Source organism: Trichechus manatus, unplaced genomic scaffold (assembly GCF_000243295.1).
Source record: "Trichechus manatus latirostris isolate Lorelei unplaced genomic scaffold, TriManLat1.0 scaffold00204, whole genome shotgun sequence".
Classification (NCBI taxonomy): Eukaryota; Metazoa; Chordata; class Mammalia; order Sirenia; family Trichechidae; genus Trichechus; species Trichechus manatus.
The window spans coordinates 1,235,320-1,257,891 of record NW_004444140.1 but is presented as its reverse complement, the minus strand read 5'-3'; the positions used below and the strand labels follow the sequence as shown (position 1 = coordinate 1,257,891).

The 22,572-nt window shown below is 41.5% G+C and overlaps 1 protein-coding gene across 3 annotated transcripts in view; it reads right to left on the bottom strand.

The window, feature by feature from the left end:
* Nucleotides 1-22,572, bottom strand: part of HENMT1 (HEN methyltransferase 1) — a 71,615-nt gene that overhangs the window by 33,180 nt on the left and 15,863 nt on the right. Inside the window, exons 3-7 of one of the 3 annotated variants that reach the window (XM_023742201.1) lie at nucleotides 16,944-17,011; nucleotides 15,757-15,908; nucleotides 7,416-7,486; nucleotides 7,078-7,137; nucleotides 6,273-6,398 (exon numbers count right to left, since the gene is read on the bottom strand). In XM_023742201.1, coding sequence (XP_023597969.1) covers nucleotides 6,273-6,398; nucleotides 7,078-7,137; nucleotides 7,416-7,436 — 207 coding nt within the window. In that variant the 5' untranslated portion in view covers nucleotides 7,437-7,486; nucleotides 15,757-15,908; nucleotides 16,944-17,011. Of the gene's footprint in view, nucleotides 1-3,726; nucleotides 3,797-6,272; nucleotides 6,399-7,077; nucleotides 7,368-7,415; nucleotides 7,969-15,756; nucleotides 15,909-16,943; nucleotides 17,012-22,572 lie in introns of those variants that run through there. The other 2 variants (XM_023742202.1, XM_023742203.1) reach the window with 2 other exon arrangements.

The following is a 22,572-nucleotide window of genomic DNA, read 5'->3' as shown; positions in this document are numbered from 1 at the left end:
ACCAGAAGTGCGCGTCGTTTGGACCTGGGGTCCCTGCGCTGAAAAGCTCCTAGACCAGGGGAAGACTAATGACAAGGACCTTCCCCCAGAACTGACAGAGAAAAAGCCCTCCCCTGGAGCTGGTGCCCTGAATTCAGACTTCTAGCTTCCTAAACTGTGAGAGAATAAATTTCTCTTTGTTGAAGCCATACACCTGTGGTATTTCTATTGTAGCAATGACTAAGACAGCCTCCCAGGTTTAAAAGAGTAAGATCTTCCCCAACTTAGTTCCAGACTGTGGGGCTGCCGTTCACGAGTGCAGTGGGATGGGGTCACTGCCCAAATCTGAGGGGGCAGGGCTGCCACGCCCAAGGGGCAGAGAAATGGGACCTATCGGGCTGAGGAGGTGGGATCGCCATTCAGATGAACTAGGAGAATGGGGCTGCCCAAAGCTGACGGAGCAGAGTTGCCAACCCAGTGGGCCTGGAAGCTGAAGCTGAAGCCCAGGGCTGAAGGGTCTCCACCCAGAATATGTACAGAGAGTGTGGCTGGTGCCCAAAGTTTGGAGGTCAGGGTCATTGTCTAGATGGTCTCAGAGAAGAAAGGATTATTTTCAAGCCTTGAGAGCTAATGTATTCTGCTGGGTTTTGGACTTGCTTGGTGCCAGCTATATCTTCTTTCCTCTAATTTCTCCTATTTGTAATGGAAATATCTATCTTGTGCCTGTTCCACCACTGTACTTTGGAAACCGATTAACCTGTAGTCTAGATTTCACAGGTTTACAGGTGAAGAGGAATTTTGCCCCTAGATGGAACCTAAAGTCTCCCCTGTATTTGATTTAGATGATTCAGAAGGTAGATCTTGGACTTGGAGTGGATTTAAAACTTTTGAGATAATGTAATGGGGTGAATGTGTTTTGCATATGGCAAGGACATGAATTTTGGGGGGCCAAAGGGTGGGATGTTATGGAATGAACTGTGTCCCCCAAAAGTATGTGCTGTAAATCCTAACTCTATGCCTGTGGTTATAATCCAGTTTGGAAATGGGTTGTTCTCATTATGTCATGAGGCAGGATTAGTGTAGAATATGTCTTCAATCTCTTTTGAGCTATAAGAAGAGATTAAACAAGCAGGTAGAGATGGGGGAAGAGAGATGCCAAGCCACATGAAGCTCGCACAAGAGCAGAAGCTCAAAAGAGACAAGGAATTTCCTTGAAAGCCAACAGAGAGAGAAAGCCTTCCTCTAGAGCCGGCCCCCTGAATTTGGACTTCTAGCCTCCTAAACTATGAGAAAATAAATCTATGTGTATTAAAGCCATCCACTTGTAGTATTTCCGTATAGTAACACTAGATAACTAAGATACTTCTTTAACCCAATTTTCCCCAAAAGTGTGTTTGACCAAAGAACCTTTTCATTAAACATCTATTAACACCTTAGACAAACCTTGCAGTCTACCTCAAAGTTGTACCCTTGGTCACATTAGGTATTTTCCTTTTGGAGGCACGCACATCTTTTCTTATGGGTAAGTGGAGGAAAAAGAGAAGCATGGAGTTGAAAGATGAAAATCTAGCCCCAGAAAGCAAAGTTTAAGCCTTAGTGAAGTATTAAACTACCTTAATATTTGTACAATACACCCAATTTTCTTCTGAGCTGAAACTATACTGGTAAGCATGATATGTGAACCCCATCAATGGCTGCAAACAACCCAGCAAAAAGAAAAGTTTGTAGAGTTGAGATATCTTTACAAGACTTCTTTAGAGAAAATTAAACTACCATCACTTTCCTTAAGAATTCTATCATTATTTAGCCTATAACTGACCCTGAAAAAAAAAAATACAAAAATAAAAAACCAAACCCGCTGCCATCAAGTCAATTCTAACTCATAGCAACCCTATAGGACAGAACAGAACTGCCCCATAAGGTTTCCAAGGAGCGGCTGGCAGATTCGAACTGCCGACTTTTTGGTTAGCACCTGAGCTCTTAGGAGCAAGATAGTCTCTGGGCTAGGCCGTGGACTGCTCCCTTGGTCTAGGAAAGCCACACACTTAACAATGACACAGAAAGGTAGCATTATCCAGACAGATCCTGTGGCGTAGACAACTGCTAACACAGATCACTAACCTTCGGTGCAAAGGGAAAGAGGATGCCAAGAGCCCTATACCTTTCCCCCGCCATCTCACCCCATCCCACCCTCACCAACAACACCCCTCAACTGCTGAGTACCAAAGACTTCAAGAGCAAGGTGATCATAAAGTAACTGCGGAGGGATTACCAAGAGCACAAGACCTCAGTGTAAAGACATTCAAGAGAGGTTTAAGTCTGGACCAGTGAATGAGAGAGAGGGCTTGAACCCGACGAAAGGAGCCAGTGGGGGCAAGAAGAAGAGTACCTAGGAGGATTTTTAAATTATCTTTGAAATTTTACATAATTAATTTCCTGCCTTAGATTATTCAAACTAATTTTTTAAGATGAAAGTCAAAATTTCATCAAATAAAAAGAACCCATCCTATTTCAGAACAATTACTACTGACTACATTGGACTAATATGAGAAAATATTAGGTACACGCACTGCTACGAACTGAATCGTGTTCCCCAAAAATATGCGTTGTGATTCCTAACCTCTATGCCTGTGGTTATAATTCCATTTGGAAATGTGTTGTCTTTGTTATGTTCATGAGCCAGCATTAGTGTAGGCTGTATCTTGAGTCAATCTCTTTTGAGATATAAAAAGATTAAATAAGCAAGCTAGAAGCAGAGATGGAGGAAGACAGACGCCATACCACATGAAGATCACCAAAGAGCCAAGGAATAAGGACATTCCCCCAGAGCTGACAGAGAGAGAAAGACTTACGCTACAGCTGGCACTCTGAATTTGGATTTCTAGCCTCCTAAGCCATGAGAAATTAAATCTGTTTGTTAAAGCCACCCACTTGTGGTACTTCTGTTATAGCAGCACTAGATAACTAAGACACGCACTTCCCATTCAGAATCAGAATCTGCGTCTTAAAATATCCTCAGCATTTTTCAGCGAAGAAAGCTTTCCAAAATTTTATTTTGATTCTATTTCATACACACACACACCACAGTCATTTAACTTCTTATTCAACAAAACAGGTCAAACCACGTGAAATTCCATATTGGACTTTTTCTGAGCTGCCAAAAAGGCAATTACAGATGCTTCAACCAAATTCACCTGGGTGATTACAAAGATGTAAACAGCTGTATATATAGTGTATAAAAAGCAGTGGCACGGTTAAAATAAGGGACGCCTTCACACAGGAGAAGAGTCTTAACGGAGTATTTAAAGTCAAGCAGAAAAAAGAAACCTTTCACCCAGAAATTCACTGTAAACTATCAGCATCTGGTCTATATCAAGATCCCCTAATTCACTAGTATAGTAACTAGGTATCTACTGTCAGATGTAGACTCTATGCCATGAATTTAAAATAATGTACTTCAGGAGGGGGGTGGGGCAAAGACAGCAGAATAGTCAGACACTTCCTGTCGTCCCTCTTACAACAAAGACCCAATAAAACAAGTGAATTGAATATATATGACAATCTAGGAACCCTAATCATCAAAGACAAAGCTGAAGAATCAGACTGAGCTGCAGGTGGAAGGAGTGACAATGCAAAAAGAAGGGAAACAGGAAATTGCAGATTGCAGATTTGCTGGTGCCCTGCTGGCTGAGTTGGCACAATGCACATGGGCTGACACAAGCAGCAACATTCCAGGCCGAGGCTTACCACATCTGGTGCAGCCAAGCAGCAGCAAATCGGCGTGCACCTCCAGAACCAAACAGGAGTGGTACCAGACCTGCAAAAGTTAAGCGCAAGCCCTCAACCTACCATGTGTGCTGGCAAAATAACCCCTGCCCCCTCCCCAAACCCTCACAGCTGAAAAGCACTCCCTTCCCCTCACCCACCCCCTTCCCCTCACCCACCCCCTTCCCCTCACCCACCCCCTACCCCACTCCAATTCAGGGATTTGACAATGCCATGCTACCCTCCCCCGCCCCCCTGCCAGGAACTCAGGGCCAGTTGGGAGGCCTTGCCCCTTTGCCCAGCCACTGGCACACAGGGTCCACAGACTTTCAGCGCCCTTCACCCCCACCCAGTCCCTTGTGGGCCGATTCAACACCACATGACCTCAACAGCATAAAATAGCAGGGCATTCACCTGAAGTCCATTTTTACCTGCAGCTGTCAAGGGGGAGTTGCAGATTTGTAACATTCAGCATCAACCCGCCCCCTAAGAAGGGGCCTCATCCACCCACACTAGGGGCCTGAGGGCCAACAGTACCACCCACTCCATCTAGCTGCCCACGACAGGAGTCTGAGAATTAGTGGTGCCTCCCAATCCCACCGGGCACCCAAGGACCAGCTGCACTACCCGTCCCACTATGCACGCTAGGGGACAGGGAAACGCCCTCCGTCCACGCACCCAGAGGCAGCCGTCAGTCCCGGCTTTGCCCCACACAACACCCCTCGCTGCAACCAAGACCTGTGCCTGCTCCAAACACCCCCACACCATCCTGCCCACCTAGGACTGTAGGGGAGAGTCTATACCACACACTCAGTGACCAACAACCCAGACCTGGGTGTGCCTCAAATAACCACACCCCCGCAAGAACAGTGAACAGACTTCTGGACTCATACACCTAGTAGCTGCTCTGACCATCTGCAGACAAGATGTGAGAGCTTTAACAATGCCAACAACCAAAGCAGCTCACACTTCCAGCCTGCTTGGGTGTATTAAAACAAAACAAAAATACAATAAGTATAATAACATATTGATGCCTCAAAGACAAAAGTCAATATCAAATCACATAAAGAAGCAGGACAAGATGGTTACAGCAAGAAACCAAAATAAAGAACCAGAAAACCTTCCGGAAGAAGACAGACAATGGAACTACCTGAGAAAGAATTCGAAAGACTAATATACAGAGCTCTCCAAGAGATCAAGGCAAAACTTAGACCAAGCCAAGGAACGTACAGACAAAGCAATAGAAGAATTCAGGAAAACAATACAAGGACAAAATTTAAGAATAAACAGGCTGCTAGATACCATACAGAGAGAGCAACAAGAAATCCAAAAGATTAACAATAAAATTTCAGAATTAGACAACTCAATAGAAGGTCATAGGAACAGAATTAAGACAACAGAAGTCAGAATTAGTGAGACTGAAGGTAAATCCCTTGACATCAATTTGTTTGAGGAAAAATCAGAAAAAAAGAATGAAAAGAAAATGAAAAAAGCCTACAAACTATGTGGGATGCTATCAAGAGGAAAAACCTTTCAGTGACTGGAGTACCAGAATGGGAGGGATAACAGAAAACAGAATTGTTGAAGATTTGCTGGCATACAACTTCCCTAATATTATGAAAGACAAGAAGTTATCTATTCAAGACGCTCAACAACCCCATACTGGGTAGACCCCAAAAGAAAGTCACCAAGACATATCATAATCAAACTTGCCAAATCAAAGACAAAGAATCTTGAGAGCAGCTAGGGATAAATGAAAAGTCACCTACCAAGGAGAACCAATAAGACTAAGCTCTGACTACTCAGGAGAAATCACAGAGGCAAGAAAGCAATGGAATGACATATATAAGCCTTGAAGAAAAAAAACTGCCAGCCAAGAATTATATATCCAGCAAAACTGTCTCTCAAATATGATGGTGAAATTAGGTCATTTCCCGATAAACAAATACTAGTTTTGACTAGAAGATCTAGAAATCTAAAACCTACAAGATCACATCATTTATAAATTGAATGGTGTCCTCAAAAAAGATATGTTGAAGTCCTAACCCCTGGTACCTGTGAAACTTGACCTTGTTTGGAAATAAGATCTTTGAAGATGTCGTCAGTTAAAGGAACATGAAGTCATACTGGAGTATGACTCCAGTATACTGGAGTGGGTTCTAATACAACCTGAGTGATGTCTTTATAAAAGAGGAAAAGAGACACAGAAGTATAGACACAGAAAAGACAGTTATGTGAAAAATACATCCAGTAAGCCCAGAAATACCTGGGGCTACTTGAAGCTGACAGAGACAAGAAGGGATCCTCTTTAAAAGCCTTCAGAGAGAGCACTGCCTGGCCCACACATTGATTTGGACTTCTACTAGACTCCAGAACCGTGAGACAATAGATTTCTGTTCTTATTTGTTACAGCAGCTCGAGTAAACTAAGACAACATCCAACTGTATAATGTCAAGATTCTCTTCACATTTGAAACATTTCCTAAGGCAGTCAATAATTAAATGTTTGGAAAGAGAAACAATACCCACCTTCTTGGGTTCATGTTGATCCACTAAATCTTTAACGAACTGATAACGCTGTCTGTATAATGGAGGCTTAAACTTAATTACTGTGCTGGTAACTTCTTCAAAATTCCCATCAACCACACTTGCACACTGGAAGTTTACAAACAAAAGAGAGGGGTTCTAAATCATGCAGTTCTTCAGGAATTAAACAAGAAGCAGCTCTATTTCCCCAGTCATTTTGGAGACCACCCTGACCCTCCCTCGCCTCACTGCCCTAAAATCAAGTTATTGTTAGACAACACTGTATTTCCTCCACAGGTCAACTTGTCTTTGTCTAAGCCTCCTCTCATGCCTTTTAATAAATGAGAATCTGGCTTCACGCTATACTTGGTTCCAGCTGAAGGAAAAATTACTAATGAATACATTCAATAAAACAATTAGAAGCCTCCTAGCCACATGGAACCTTTTGTGTGGTGAATTAGCAAAGCCTGTGCTCTGCGTAGGCACGAGGCTGGAAAATTTTTGTAATAATCCCACCAGTAAAAAGCAGGAGTTACATGATTAATCCATAACAGCTGTTACTGCTGTTCCTAAATACCAGTGTTAGAAAAGGAATACAGTCAAAAGGCACTTGCTAACTAGAGCTATGCTGTCCAGCAGAAATAAAATGCAAGCCACACATCAATTTTAAAAGTTCAGTTCCTCAGTTGTACTAGCCACATTTCAAGTGCTCAATAACCATGTTTAGTAAGTGGCTACCGCATAGGACAGTGGCAGATCTACAGCCTAATTACTCCAAATGTGGTCCCCAAACTAGCAGCATCTTCACCTGGAAGCTTCTTAGAAATGCAGAATCTTGGGCCTTACACCAGATCTCCTCAGTCAGAATCTGCAGTTTAACAAGATCCCCAGGTGATCCATATGTCCATTCAAGTTAGTGAAGTTAGTTTTTAAAGTAGATTTTGCTACGTAAGTTAACAATTGATGATGAAAAGAAAAACACTTATAATTCTTGTTATACACCAAATGTGGACATTTCATCTGTGTATATACTTCTTTAGCTCAACAAACACTGGGAAATGCTAGGATTTTGCTTGTAATTACCTCAAGGTACATCACAGGGATAACTCCTGAGGATTATACAAATGGTAAGAACTGTGGCATTACCTGCATGTTGTTTTCATCCATTAGGAGCTAACTCTCGTGGGAAACAAAAATGCAAATGTATCCTTCAAGCACTATATTAGTAGAATAAAAAAGAGAATCATCAATGACTCCACTGTAAATAAAAAATGTCAGTTTTTATAAAGCAGGGAGGGCCCTGGAGGAAATGGTTGCCTAAGGAAGGGAGAACGCCAACTCTCTCCCTGTACATGTTTGATCCACGGAAAAATTTAATCCACAATTTACCCAGTAACTCATTTCAGAGATGTGCAAACAGGCTCAGAAAGCACAAATTACTTGCCTAAAAGGTCAGAGGGTCTAATATCAAAGGAGGTTCCTTTCACTTACTCTGACTAACTAAATGCAATAACATCCATTCCTTCCTTTTATTGTTAGCTTCTTACAAAGTGAACCCTATTGGTTATGTTCATTTCATTGTTAAAACCCTGTTTTAGTTTTCTAGTGCTGCTTTAACAGAAATACCACATGTGGATGGCTTTTAATAAACATAAATTTATTTTCTCACAGTTTAGGAGGCCAGAAGTCCAAATTCAAGGTGCCAGCTGTAGGGGAAGGCTTTCTCTGTCAGCTCTGGGGGAAGATCCTTATTCCTTGGCTCTTTGGTGATCTTCATGTGGTATGGCGTCTATCTCCCCCCATCTCTGCTTCTACCTTGCTTAATTTCTTCATATCTCAAAAGAGATGGACTCAAGATACACCCTACACTAATCCTGCCTCATTAACATAACAAATGCAACCCATTCCCAAATGGGATTATAACCACAAGCATAGAGATTAGGATTTACAACACATATTTTTGGGGGACACAATTCAATCCTTAACATTCCACCCTTTGGCCACCCAAAATTCATGTCCTTGCCACGTGCAAAAGACATTCACCCCATCACATCATCCTAGAAGTTTTAAATCCACTTCAAGTCCAAAATCTCATCTTCTAAATCATCAAAATCAAATATGGGGGAGACTTTAGATGTATTCCATCCTGGGGCAAAATTCCTCTTCATCTGTGAACCCGTGAAATCTAGACTACAAGTTATCTGTTTCCAAAGTACAATGGTGGAACAGGCACAAGTTAGACATTTCCATTACAAATGAAAGAAATTGGAAGGAATAAAGGGACAGCGGCACCAAGCAAGTCCAAAACCTGGCAGAATACATTCGCTCTCGTCTTAGTCATCTAGCACTGCTCTAACAGAAATACCACAAGTGGATGACTTTAACAAAAAGAAATTATTTTCTCATACTCTAGTAAGCTAGAAGTCCAAATTCAGGGCATCAGCTCCAGAGCAAAGGCTTTCTCTCTCTCTCGGCTCTGGAGGAAGGTGCTTTTCATTAGTCTTCCCTCGGTCTGGTAGCATTTTAGCACAGGAAACTCAGGTCCAAAGGACACGCTCTGCTCCCGGAACTGCTCTCTTGGTGGTATGAGGTCCCAAATCTTTGCTTGTTTCCCTTTCCTTTCATCTCTTGTAACATTTTTATCTTACAAGGGTGTGTAGGTCACACTCCAGGGAAACTCCCTTTACAATGGATCAGAGATGTGACCTTAGCAAGGGTGTTACACCCTAATCCTCTTTAACATAAAATTACAATCACAAAATGGGGGGAAACCACACAATACTAGGAATCATGGCCTAACCAAGTTGATGCATATTTTAGGGGGACACAATTCAATCCATGACATTCCACCCTTTGGCCTCCAAAGAATCACATCCTTGCAACATGCAAAACACATTCACCCCATTGTATCATAGCAAAAGTCTTAACTCCAAGTCCAAAATCCAAAAATTCCTCTTCATTTGTGAAATCTAGAATACAAATTATCTGCTTCCAAAGGTACAACGACAGAACAGGCACAAGCTAGACATTTCCATTACAAATGGGAGAAACTGGAGGAAAAGGAAGGATGACGGGCACCAAGCAAGTCAGCAAAACACATTATATTAGCCCTCAAGGCTTTGAAAATAATCCTGTTCTCTAAGACAATTTACACAACAGCCCTGCCCTGCAGACTCTAGGTACTGGCCATACTCTCCAGATTCTAAGTGGAGGCCCCTTGGCCCTGGGCTTCAGCTCTGCCTTCCAGGCCCACTGGGACTGCAACTCTGCTCCCTCAGCTTTAGGCGCACCATTCTCCTAATCCATCTGAGTGTACTCTGCCCTTAGAAACACCAGAGGCCATGGCTCCACCCTTTGAAATCATACCTCTTGAGACTGAGGCAGCTCGGCTTCTTTTCCTTGTCTCTTCAGCTTCTGCTTCCTCATTTCTTGGCCTCTTGGCTCCTTGGGCCTCACACCCTCATCTGCCCTGCTGGGGCAAGTGTTCCAAAGCTCTGTAGCTCCACAGATAAGTGCTCAGAGGCACCCCACTCCCCAGGAAGCCTCCTGCGCACAGACACTCAGCTGTCTCACTCCATGGGTTGGCTATAGCACCGTCTGGCTGGTCTCCTGGTTCTGCTGCTGCCACTTCTCTACTGCTTCCGGTTCTCTGCCCCTGCCGCTCCTCTCTATTCACAGTTTCAAAACCGCTTCCACATTTTAGGTATCTGTTAGAGCAGCACCCCACTCTCTCAGTACCAAATTCTGTCTTAGTCATCTAGTGCTGCTGAAACAGAAATACCGCAAGTGGATGGTTTTAACAAACAGAAATCTATTTTCTCACAGTTTAGGAAGCCAGAAGTCCAAATTCAGGGTGCCAGCTCTAGGGGAATGCTCTCTGTCAGCTCTGAGGGAAGGTCCTTATTCCTTGGCTCTGTGGTGATCTTCATGTGGTATGGCACCTGTCTTCTAAAATGCACCTTACACTAATCCTGCCTCATTAACATAACAAACAACCCATTCTCAAATGGGATTATAACCACAGGCATAGAGGTTAGGATTTACAACACATATGGGGGGTGGGGACACAATTCAATCCATAACAAATCCTAAACCTCAAATTCCTTTCAGTAACTTGTTCACACATGGTCAAAACGAAACTTCGAGGAAAAAAGGCATCTTTAGTACTTGATAAACTAAAGGCAAGACTTTAGGAAACATCTACCCAGCCAATTCACTTATGGACTTAATTTAAATTTTGCTTCTGCATTGCACACTTGCTTTTGACTACATCAACTCAAACTAGAACTTAGCCTGAAAGTTGGGCAACATGTCTTTTGAGAGATTCTCTTAATTCGTATGACCAAACTTTCTTCAAGCTAGCCAACGTTAATGTCTTCATAGACCATCAATCGTCTTTTCTCTCACCTTTCAGTAAGAAGCTCGTCCAAGTGGAAAAGCAAAGTTCGACTGAGAGCAAACAGGCTACAAGCGAAGCAGCCCCCACTCGGTGGAGACCTCAGACAATGCATTTAACTCGGAGCCCGCACCTGCCGCCCGCGCACGCGCAGCCTCGCTACGTGACGTTACCCGCCCGCCGCGGCACCTGTTCCGTCCCCTCGCTGCGTGCGCGCGCCCGTCGGCCGCCCAGGGTTTCTCCGGCCGCTTGGGGCGCCGGGTCCATTCCTGCTCTGCCTGAGCTCCCAGGTGTCGGTTTTGCTTCACATAACGGCTGCTCTGGCGCATGCACCGAAGCTATTTTCTAGGTCTCCATCCGAACCTTGGCGAAGACTTCAGCGCAGCACGCAGCCGTACGGAGCGACTGGCTTGGCGCGGCTGTTGCCTTCCTGGCTCTTCCCGTGCGCGGCGGAAAGCTGAAAACGGTTCCCCCAATGGGAGGCCGCAAGGGGGCAACCGGGCTTAGCGCGAGCCGGCTAGGGTCCGAGTCAGCACCCAGTACTCCCCATGAGAGTCCACGAGGCTTGAAGGCCAGGTGAAGTTGGCTTAATAACACCTGCACTGAGAAAGGAGCCCTGGTGGCGCAGTGATTAAGAACTCGGCTGCTAACCAACAGCTTGGAAACCCTGTGGGGCAGTTCTACTCTGTCCTGTAGGGTCGCCAAGAGTCGAAATCCACTCGACGTCAATGGGTTTGGTTTTTTTGTTCTTTCAGCCCCCAATTGGTTATTTCCGCATGTTTCTGAACTCGGAAAATTTACTGTATCACGCCCTGCTCCCCCTTGAAGAGACTCAACTTGACACTAGAAAAATGACTACTTATACGATGAAAGGTAAAAGGAGAGGACGGGAGGAAGCGAAACTGCTTTCTTAAAAAAATTTTTTTTTTGTTCGTAATTTAAGACTCAAATCTGATGCTTTTTAAAATTTCAGTTGTAATTGGAATAGTAGCCTATTAATATGCAATAAATAGTATATTGGAACTGTATTTTCAGACACCTACTATATGCAAAGCACTGTGCTAACAGCTTTGGGCATAGCACAAAGATAATACTATTCTTGTTTTGGATATTTTGAGGAGTCCATGACCTCATAGGAAAAAAGTATGTAAATAAGTAAGGTAAGAAACAAGCTTTCACAGATGCTGTGATAAATGTCACATCACAGTTTGAGAAGTTCCTGTTTACCTGGGGAAACTGCACTTTTAACAGACTGTCTTCCTTAAAGGAGCATATTCCTTACTACAGAATATAAGCAGAACCTGTGCCTTGGTGGCACAGTGGTAAAGAGCTCGCTGCTGATCAAAAGGTTGGCAGTTTGAATCCACCAGTGGCTCCTTGGAAACCTTATGGGACAGTTCTACTCTGTCCTATAGAATTGCTATGAGTTGGAATCGACTGGACGGCAACGTTTTGTTTTGTTTTTTTAAAGTTAATAAATGATCTAGAGGATTCCTGGATCTCACCTGCTACCGGGTTTTTGCCTCACCTGCTAGATCGCCTGTTTATAATTTAAACTCCTCATGTCCAGTGCCCTCCCCAACTTTGCCTATTTCAGATACCATCATTCTCCTAGTTTCAGAGCCTAAAAATCATCTTTAGCTCTATCCATTTCCTCCCTTGCCACATTTGGACAGTCACCAAATCTTGACCTCTTCAAGCTGTCAGTAGCATCTGTCTCTTCCCACAGCCAACACTTCGGCTTAGCCTTTGTCATCTCATTTTCACATCATACCTCATCCTATCTTTCCCCACCATATGGCAAGTCTTAGAGATAACAAACCACGTTGTAGTCTTTCAGAATGAGTTTAAAGTCAAATAAACCTTAAATCCTGATTTTATTACTCCTCTCTAATCTTTGGAAATTTATTTGGCTTCTCTGTCAATAATTTCACTTGAAGAATGAGAATTAGATTGCCCGTTCAATAAATATGTATAAAACATCTATTACAGACCAAGTACTGGTCTGCAAGCGCAAGACAAATGTAGGTCCTTCCCTCATGGAGCTTAGAGTCCGGCAGGTGTAGCTGTCTAGCATGCAATAGGTGATCAAAAGTTAGTTTCCTGTGTGTCCTCAGCTGCTGGTGGAGTGCCCCGTTCAGTAATTGATGACTGATCATGATGATGATGATGGTTATGGTAATGGTGGAAATGCTGACTCGGTTATCTGGTAGCTCTGGGACTGAATTCCTAGGCTTTCTCAAAAGACATTGATAAGTATAGGGGGAGAAAACTCTATATGTTAATTTTCCAGTATGTGATTTGGTTTGCGTTCATTTTAATGATCAAGGCCTGGTATATGTAGAAATAAGTTTATTTAAGCAACCAAGATTTATGGATAGCATATCAGGTGCCTCAAAAATATTTTGGCAAAATATTTTTTACAGTAGAATCTCCTATTATTGAAGATGAAAACCTGTGGCAAAATATAACTAGTCTTTCTTAGAGTTAAGAATGCCCTGACCATATAGTATATCAAAGCAGTGAGCCCCAATCTGATGAAAAGTAAATTGCCAATGTTTTCAACTTTCATTATTAGTACATTTTTTTTCTTATTCTAGGACCTATTTTTGAGACTGCAAACTTGGATTGCCTTGACTGTTTTCATTAATAAACAAAATTGTTAACTAATCCTCAAATTGTTTAATGGATGTTTTTATTTACACATCTCACATGAAATGACTTTTAAGGGAGCAGAATGTTGCTTCAATTAAAAGGATTGGCAAATGCTAATCTTTTGTTGTTATAAAATTATTTATAATAGCCCAAAAGATTTAGAAGAAGTTTTTCCAAGCCAGAATTTGCTGAGTTCAAAAATAAAACTTTGTCATCTCCCACCAACAAGAGTCTCAGATATAGCTTCCAGACACAGGTAAAATCCACAGTGCAGCTATAGGATCCTTTGTTAAGACCTCAGAACTATCTAAGGAGGTGCCTCATAGACCATTTCATCTAGACAAAAGGTCTTATAATGATCTTGAGGTAGATCTGTCTTTGTTGGTTTTCAATTTATTTGTCAACCCTTCCTATAATCAGACATTAGATGGCTCCTAATGGCTATATCACACCACTTGTCACACATTTCCTCAGGATATAAAAATATATAAATGGATTTAAAAGCAATATAAAATGCTGCCAAAGCAATGCTGTCAGAAACCATTAATCTTTACTTATCAACATACTCCAGAGTAAGGAAAACGTTGGCTACAAAAAGAATTGTACCAGGGCAGTCATTTAATCCACTTAACAAGGGCAAGCAAAAATTATTCAGCAGTCTACACACCACAGAAGAAGGTAAAAATTGCAGAAAGATGTGTTGCCATTCTTCTTCTTTCACTTTGCTCTTGCTTTGAAGATCTCTTTTCAACAAATGTGTGTTGACTGCCTAGCATACATGAAGCACAGCCCAAAGAGAAATCTGGTGTCTTAAGGGTGGGAATGATATCTTCCCATCTGTGAACTCAATATTCCTGTGGTACATGACACTCATGTTTGTTGAATAAAATAATTCAGGCATTTGCAGGCTTGGAGGCTACCTTCTCTATGAAGCATTCTCTGATATCTCAAGGTAATATTGAACAACTCCTCCTTAGTGTCTTCATTGACCCTGTACATATTGGGATCATAGCACCTCTGTACTAACTATTGGTGCATAGCAAACAATCCCAAATGCCACAGATACAGTCATTTATTACTGCTTATGGGTCTGGGTCAACCGCTCTGCTTCTTTCTCACTGTGGCAGCAAGGTGGCACTGCTTCTCACTTCAACTGAGTGGGTCACCTTGCTCTGTTCCATGAGTCATCTTTCTTGGACCAGTGGGGCTAGGCAAATCATGTTCTGATGGCACAAGCACCAGCCCAATCACATAAGTACTTTTTAAGCCTCTGTTCACATCAAGTCTACTAAGATTCCAATGGCCAAAGCAAGTCACATGGTCAAGCTCAAACTTCTCAACAGGAAGCACACTTGCTGTCAAGTTGGTTCTGACTCATAGTGAACCTATAGGACAGAGTAGAACCGCCCCGTAGGGTTTCCAAGGCTGTAATCTTTACAGAAGCAGACTGCCACCATCTTTCTCCCATGCAGTGGCTGGTGGGTTAGAACCACAAGCCTTTTGATCAGCAGCTGAATGCTTAACCACTGCATCACCAGGGCTCCTCATTATGGTGAAAGAGGTGAAAAATTGAAATCTGTAAAGAAAGGTATAAATTTAAAATAGTTTTTTTTAAAAAAACTGATGACCTTTATAACACAATTGGTAATCTGACCCCAAAGATAGGGTAGACGCAACACAGATGTTATTTAATCAGCAATGTATTCAGTCAGGGTTCTTAGTTGCAAACAATATAATTCACTTAGGCTGGCTTAAACAGAAAAGTAACTTATTATAGGGTATTGAAATCTAACCTAATAGACAAACTAGAGAATCTGATTCGTGTACATAGCCTAGAACAACAGCCAACCAAAAAGGTATTCTTTTACAAAAATACTTCTACCAACATAACTGGCAGCACTGATGCTCAGAGTTGGATGTCAGATGCTCTGCCATGGAGGCTTCTAAAGAACCAGATGCCTCCACCTCTGTGCTTGGCAAAAGATTAATCCCTGGACGTGGGGCTAGCTTCTTGCAGAGCTCACTTCTCAATCCAGTTCTCACATGGGTGTATCTGATGAGTTGAGCCTCGCTTGTATCTGGCTGCAAAAGAGTCTTGGGATCTGTTTTTTGTGTGTGTGTTTTGTTAATTTTATTGTGGTAAAACATATTTAACAAAAAGTTTGCCACTTTACCCATTTTTAGGTGTACAATTTAGTGACATTAATTACATACACCATGTTGCACTACCATTATTACTGTGTACTTCCAGAAGTTTTTCATCACCCCAAACAGAAACTCAGTACTGCTTTAGCTATAACTCCTATTCCCCCCTCGCCACAGCCCCTAATAAACTTGTCTCTATGCATTTGCCTATTCTAGATATTTCATGTAAGTGGCATTATATAAAATTTGTCCTTTTGTGTCTCACTTAATTTCACTCAGCATAATACTTACAATGTTCACCCATGTCATAGTATGCATTGGAACTTCATTTCTCTTTATGGGCTGAGTAATATTCCATTGTATGTATATAGCACATTTTGTTTATCCACTCATCTGTTGATGGACATTGGGTTGTTTCCATCTTTTGACTATTGTGAGCAATGCTGCAATGAACAAGGGATGCAAGTTATTTTGGCCTCTGTTTTGGGAAGGTGAGTATCACTATGTGGGAAATTACCAAAGTCTAGGGAGAGTGTTCAAAGCTACAAACAACATCTCTACCTCAGAAAATATACCTTTATGTCTCAGGCCATACAAGCCACAGGAAGAGTCACGGGCTCAATTACAGCCCATAATAAAACAAGTAGTACTTTATTATAGCTAACATTTAGTAAGAAACTGCTATGTGTACACTGTGATGCTAGACACTTTACATGTTATTAGTCTTCATAAGACATTGAAATACATTGCAAGCTGAGTATCATCAGTTCCATTTTACAGATCAGAAACGGAGATTTAGAGTTACCTGAGATCGTAAGCTCATAAGCAGCAGAGCTGAACTGAAAGCGCAGGTCAGTCTGGCTCTAGTGGAGCAGATGGCTGATACTTTCTCCTTCGGTGAGAAAATGCCCTTCAACTTCTAGGCACAATTTATTTAAAAGTGCACAAAAAGGCTAGAGCTCTTCAGACTACTTTATCTGACCCTCCCATCCTACTACACCTATGCTACTTTTTACCTCTTTCTGCCTTAAAACCTCTTGAGGACAAGGAAGAGTAAAGAATAAATACATACATAAATACTTCTGGCCTCTCAAAAATCTGTTCTGGCCCCACTTATTTCTGTAATAGGTTTTAACAATGATGCTTTAGACCCTGACATTGCCTGACATTGACAGCCTGCTTTGGCTATTGTTGCCATGGCTCACATGTCTTTCTGACCTTACAGAAGGAAGCCTCTCTTATGAAAACAACAAACCTACTTTAGTATACAGATATTAGGCATTTGAGGGGGGCCCAAGTTCAGAATCAACTGATGGACATCTAAGTCAGGAAAACAGAGATAAAAAATATCATCTCTTTTACTGAAAAAAGCTGGATTTGAGGTGTTAAAAAAATACATCAAATCTTAGAAATAAAGCAAGAGAAGGGCGGCATATCCTTTCAATGTCATTGTTTAACAGGCTCACCCAAGAACGCACCTGTGTTTTGACTTTATAATTTGATTAGATCCCAGACACTAGGAAGTCACATGTTTGCTTGAAGATTTCTGTCAGTAGAAAAAATAACCTCAGTGGTTACAGTTTCATAGGGCATTAATCACTTTTGTATCTTTTAGCAAATTCATTTCAGCATCCTTTGACTGTCTCCATTCCGCAAATTCCTCTTTGAACCAGCCTTATTACTGTCTTACTGGTTCCTTCATTAATGAGTTGACACATCTTCATTCATTTTCTGCAAGAATTCTGCTTTTAACTTTTTAATTATACTTTAACAGAGGATGTGGCTTAGCTTTGCAGCAGCAATGGACTTTCTAATACTGACGCTCTGACTTGGACTTAACAACCCAGCCATACAAAGCTTTGATCAACCATTTACCTCTGCATCTATTATTGGTTGGCAAAATTTTTTTTGCTCGTTGCTTGGTTATCTAGTGCTGCTATAACCACAAGTGGATGGCTTTAACAAACAGAAGTTTATTTTCTCACAGTTTACTAGGCTAGAAGTCCAAATTCAGGGCACTAGCTCCAGGCGAAGACTTTCTCTGACAGCTCTGGAGGAAGGTCCCTGTCATCAATCTTCCTATGGTCTAGGAGCTTCTCTGCACAGGAACCCTGGGTCCAAACCACAGGCTCTACTCCAGCCTTTGCTTTCTTGGTGATATGAGGTCTCCAACTCTCTGCTCACTTCTCTTTCCTTTTATCTCTTATAAGATAAAAGGCGATACAGGCCACGCCCCAGAGAAACTCCCTTTACTGCTGGATCAGGAATGTGACCTGAGTAAGGGTGTTACATCCCACCCTGATCCTCTTTAACATAACCCACTCTTGCCTCATTAACCACAGGCAAAGATTAGGGTTTACAACACATAGGAAAATTACATCAATCATGAAATGGAGGACAACTACATAATACTGGCATCATGGCCTAATCAAGTTGACACATATTTTGGGGGGACACAATTCAATCCATGACACTCGTGTACCTCTCACACACATTTTTAAATTACCATCTAAAATTTTTCATCAAAAGTTTAAGAAGTTGTAAAGGATATATTTGCTATGTATTATAAATTTTAAAACAATATTGATACCACTTTTTTTTTATATCTTATTTTTTTAATATTAAAAAATGCATTTTGGAAACCCACCCTACTTTCCTCCTAATACTGTACCTCTTAAAAATAAAGTACTAATTCTATATACATCACATGTACCATACAAAAACGTATCCAAAGTTTCTATGCCAAAAGTGTTCTAAATTAAGTTACAGAAAGCCTCTCATTGTAAACAAGATTACAAAAAAAAAAAAAAAAAAAAAAAAACCAATTGCCGTTGAGTCGATTCTGACTCATAGCAAAAGATTACAAGTTACAAAAACCAAAGTACACACAAGCCATCCAGGCATTGTATGACTAAAAATGCTCCAAGTTTCTCCCAAAGCAAATTGGATTTTTATGTGCCAATATAAAAATGCATATCAATATCCCAATCTTTTAAAGATATTCAATGAAATTTAATATGACAACTGATACCATCATTCATTTTAAAAATACATTTAAAAGCCCCTTTTGAAGTCAGAAATTTTATATCACTTTTTCTAATTAAGCTAGTATTTCCATTCCACTTCCCCCATAAAATTTTATCCTAATGACTAACATCTTTATAGTCAAACATTTCCAATTAATCACAGTATTGTTGTCAATTGCTGTGGAGTCAATTCCAATTCATGGTAACCTCATGTGTGCAGAGTAAAACTGCTCCATAGGGTTTTAAGGCTGTGACCTTTTGGAAGCTGATCACCAGCACTCTTTTCTGAAGTGCCTCTTGGTGGGTTTGAACCACCCACCTTTTGGGTAGTATTCCAGGACTTAACCATTTGCACCACCCAGGAACTCCTACATTATTATATTTTTCTACATGCAAAACTACATATATTAAAACTTACATTTTACACATTTCCTATAACCAAAATGCTCTAAGGTTTAAAACTTTTTTCTTCTGTACTACTGTTTTAAAGGAGTCCTGGTGGTTAAGCGCTCAACCTCTAATGGAAAGGTCGGCGGTTTGAACCCACCAGGGGCTCTGTGAGAGAAACATGTGGCCGTCTGCTTCCGTAAAGATTGCAGCCTTGGAAACCCTGTGGGGCAGTTCTACTCTGTCCTACAGGGTCCCTATGAATTGGAATTGACTCGACAGCAGTGCGTTTTTTGGTATTATTGTTTTAAGTCATTGTTCGTATGCAACCGATAAAAATGTTACAAATATTGGGACGGGGCCAAGATGGCGGAGTAGCCAGATGCTTCCAGTGTTCCCTCTTACAACAGAGACCAAAAAAAAACAAGTGAATCGATTACGTATGACAATCTAAGAGCCCTGAACATCAAAGGCAAAGTTGAGGAACCGGACTGAGTGGCAGGGGGAGGGAGAGAGGGTTCAGAAGCAGTGAGGAGTTGCCAGACCTGACCCGGTGAGAGCCTGAGCCCTTCAGCCTGGATCAGTTCGGGGATGAGCAGTGATGCAGGCAAGCAGTGGTGCTCAGGAGGCGTTTTCCGCACTGGGAGAGACCCAGTGGAAGAGAGCCTACTCGGCCGTCCAGAACCAGTGAGAAACATCCCTCTACCAGCAAAAGATAAGTGCTTCCATCTGGCCTATCACGTGGATCAAAAATACCCCCCTTATGGGAAAAACCTCTCCCATTTACCTCCTCACTCCCTGCTCTGCACTGGGTCCCAGCCCAGCTTCAGCAACTGGCAAGTCCCCTGGGCCAGAAGTAGGACCCATCACATGCTCTGAGGCATTCTCCCAGCCTCGGAGAGTGAACAAATCAACGAATGGGAAAAAATAACCTGCCAGCTCCCCTAAGTCAGGAATTCAGGGTAGGCACAGCTCCTTTGCCTAGGCACAGGCACAAGCGATGCACGGACTTTGAGTGCCCTTCCCCCTGCACAGACTTGTGTGGGCCCATTTCAACAGCATAGGCCCTCATTACCACAGTACAATAGGGTATATACCTTAAGTCTAACTTAAACTGTTTTACCTGTGAAGTGGCAGGTTCATGACATTTGACACTACTCTACCCATTAAGCAGGGTCTTCATCTACCTGCATAAGGGGCCTGAGGACTGGTGGCTCCACCCACACCACTTAGCCACCTACTACAGGGGCCAAGAATAAGAGGTACCCTCCAATCCTTACAGCCAACAGCACTGGGTGCTCATAATCTGGCTGCAAAACCCACCCATCTACGCACTGTAGGGAACAGGGGCACGCTTTCCACCTGGACACTCGGGGGTAGCCGTCAGCCCCCTGCCTTGCTCAGTGTGTGTCCCCCTGTTGTAGCCAGGTGCCTGTGCCTACACCAATCACCTACGCCTGTCTAGAACTGTACGTGAAGGTCTACACCACACACTTGGTGGCTATCTACCCGGCACCTGAGCTGAATCCATACAGGAGGAATGGGCAGACTCCTGGGCTCCCATACTTAGTGGCAGGTCTGGCCACCTGGGGGCAAGACATTGGAGCTTCAAGGGTGCTGGTGACTGGGATAGCTCACATGAGCAGCCTATTTGGGCATATCAAAACAAAACAAAACAAGAAGCTAGGGACACAGTTAGCAAACATAAATAAATATAATAACTTATTGATGGCTTGGAGACAACGGTCAATATCAAATCACATAAAGAGGCAGTCCATGATGGCTTCAGCAAGCTCCCAAAATAAAGAATCTAGAAATTTTCCAGAGGAAGAAATTACCAGAGGCAGAATACAAAGATTAATATATATAACTCTTCAACTCTTCAAGAGATTAGGAAGGAAATTAAGCAAAACACAGAACATACAATAGAGGAAATTAACAAGATTAGAGAAAAGCATAATGACGAATTTAACAGGCTGCAAGAACCCACAGAGAGAAAGCAATCAGAAATCCAGAATATTAACAATAAAATTTCAGAATTAGACAACTCAATAGAAAGTCATAAGAGCAGAATTGAGGCAATGGAAGTCAGAATTAGAGAGACTGAAGATAAAACACTTGACACCAACTCATTTAGGAAAAATCAGATAAAAGGATTTAAAAACATTAAGAAACCCTAAGAATTATGTGGGACTCTATCAAGAGGAATAACCTACAGGTAACTGGAGTACCAGAACGGGGGGGATAAAAGAAAATACAGAGAGAATTGTTGAAGATTTGTTGGCAGAAAACTTCCCTGATATCGTGAAAGATGACAAGATGTCTATCCAAGATGCTCATCGAACCCACATAGGGTAGATCCCAAAAGAAAGTCACCAAGACATATTATAATCAAACTTGCCAAAACCAAAGATAGAGAATTTTAAGAGCGGTTAGGGATAAATGAAAAGTCATCCACAAAGGAGAGTCAATAAGAATAAGCTCAGACTACTCAGCAAAAACCATGAATGCAAGAAGACAATGGGATGACATATATAAAGCCTTGAAGGAAAAAAACTGCCAGCCAAGAATTGTATATCCAGCCAAAGTGTCTCTCAAATATGATGGCAAAATTAGGGCATTTCCAGATAAGCAGAAGTTTAGGGAATTTGCAAAAAACACACCAAAATGACAAGAATTACTAAAGGGAGTCCTCCAGTTAGAAAATCAATAACATCAGATAACAACCTAAGATTAGAACACTCAACAGAGCAACCAGATATCAACCCAGGTAGGGAAGTCACAAAAATCAAAGCTAAAGCACTGAAAATATGGAAACAAATGTCAATATGTAAAAGATGATAACATTAAAACAAAAAAGAGGGACTTAAAAAATGTAAACATAGATTTTTTATATGAAGAGGAAGTCAAGGCAATATAAAGAAACAAAAGACTGGTATAAACTTAGAAAAATAGGGGTAAATATTAAGGTAGCCACAAAGGAAACCAACAATCCTACAAGTCAAAATAAAAAATGACAAAAATATAAAGACTCTGCAAATACAAAATCAACAAAAATGAAAAAGATGAAAAGAAAATGCATAAAGAAAAATGACTCAGCACAGAAAATTAAGTAGAGCAAAGAAACTGTCAACAACACACAAAGAAAGACATCAAAATGACAGCAGTAAATTCATACCTATCAAGAATTACGCTGAACGTAAATGGACTAAATGCACCAATAAAGAAACAGAGAGTGGCAGGTTGGATTAAAAAAAACACGATCTGTCTATACGCTGCCTACAAGAGACCCACCTTAGATTTAAGGACACAAACAAACTACAACTCAAAGGATGGAAAAAATATATCCAGCAAACAACACTCGAAAACGAGCAGCAGTGGCAACATTAATCTCTGACAATATAGACTTTAAAGTAAAATCCACCAAAAAGGATAAGGAAAGACACTATATAATGATTAAAAGGTTAATATACCAGAAGGATATACCTATAATAAATATTTATGCACCCAAGACAGGGATCCAAAATACGTAAAACAAACTCTAACAGAATTGAAAAGAGAGAGAGATAGCTCCACAATAATAGTAGGAAACTTTAACACACCACTTCCAGTGAAAGACAGAACATCCAGAAAGAAGCTCAACAAAGACATGGAATATCTAAATGCTACAGTCAACCAAATTGATCTCATAGAC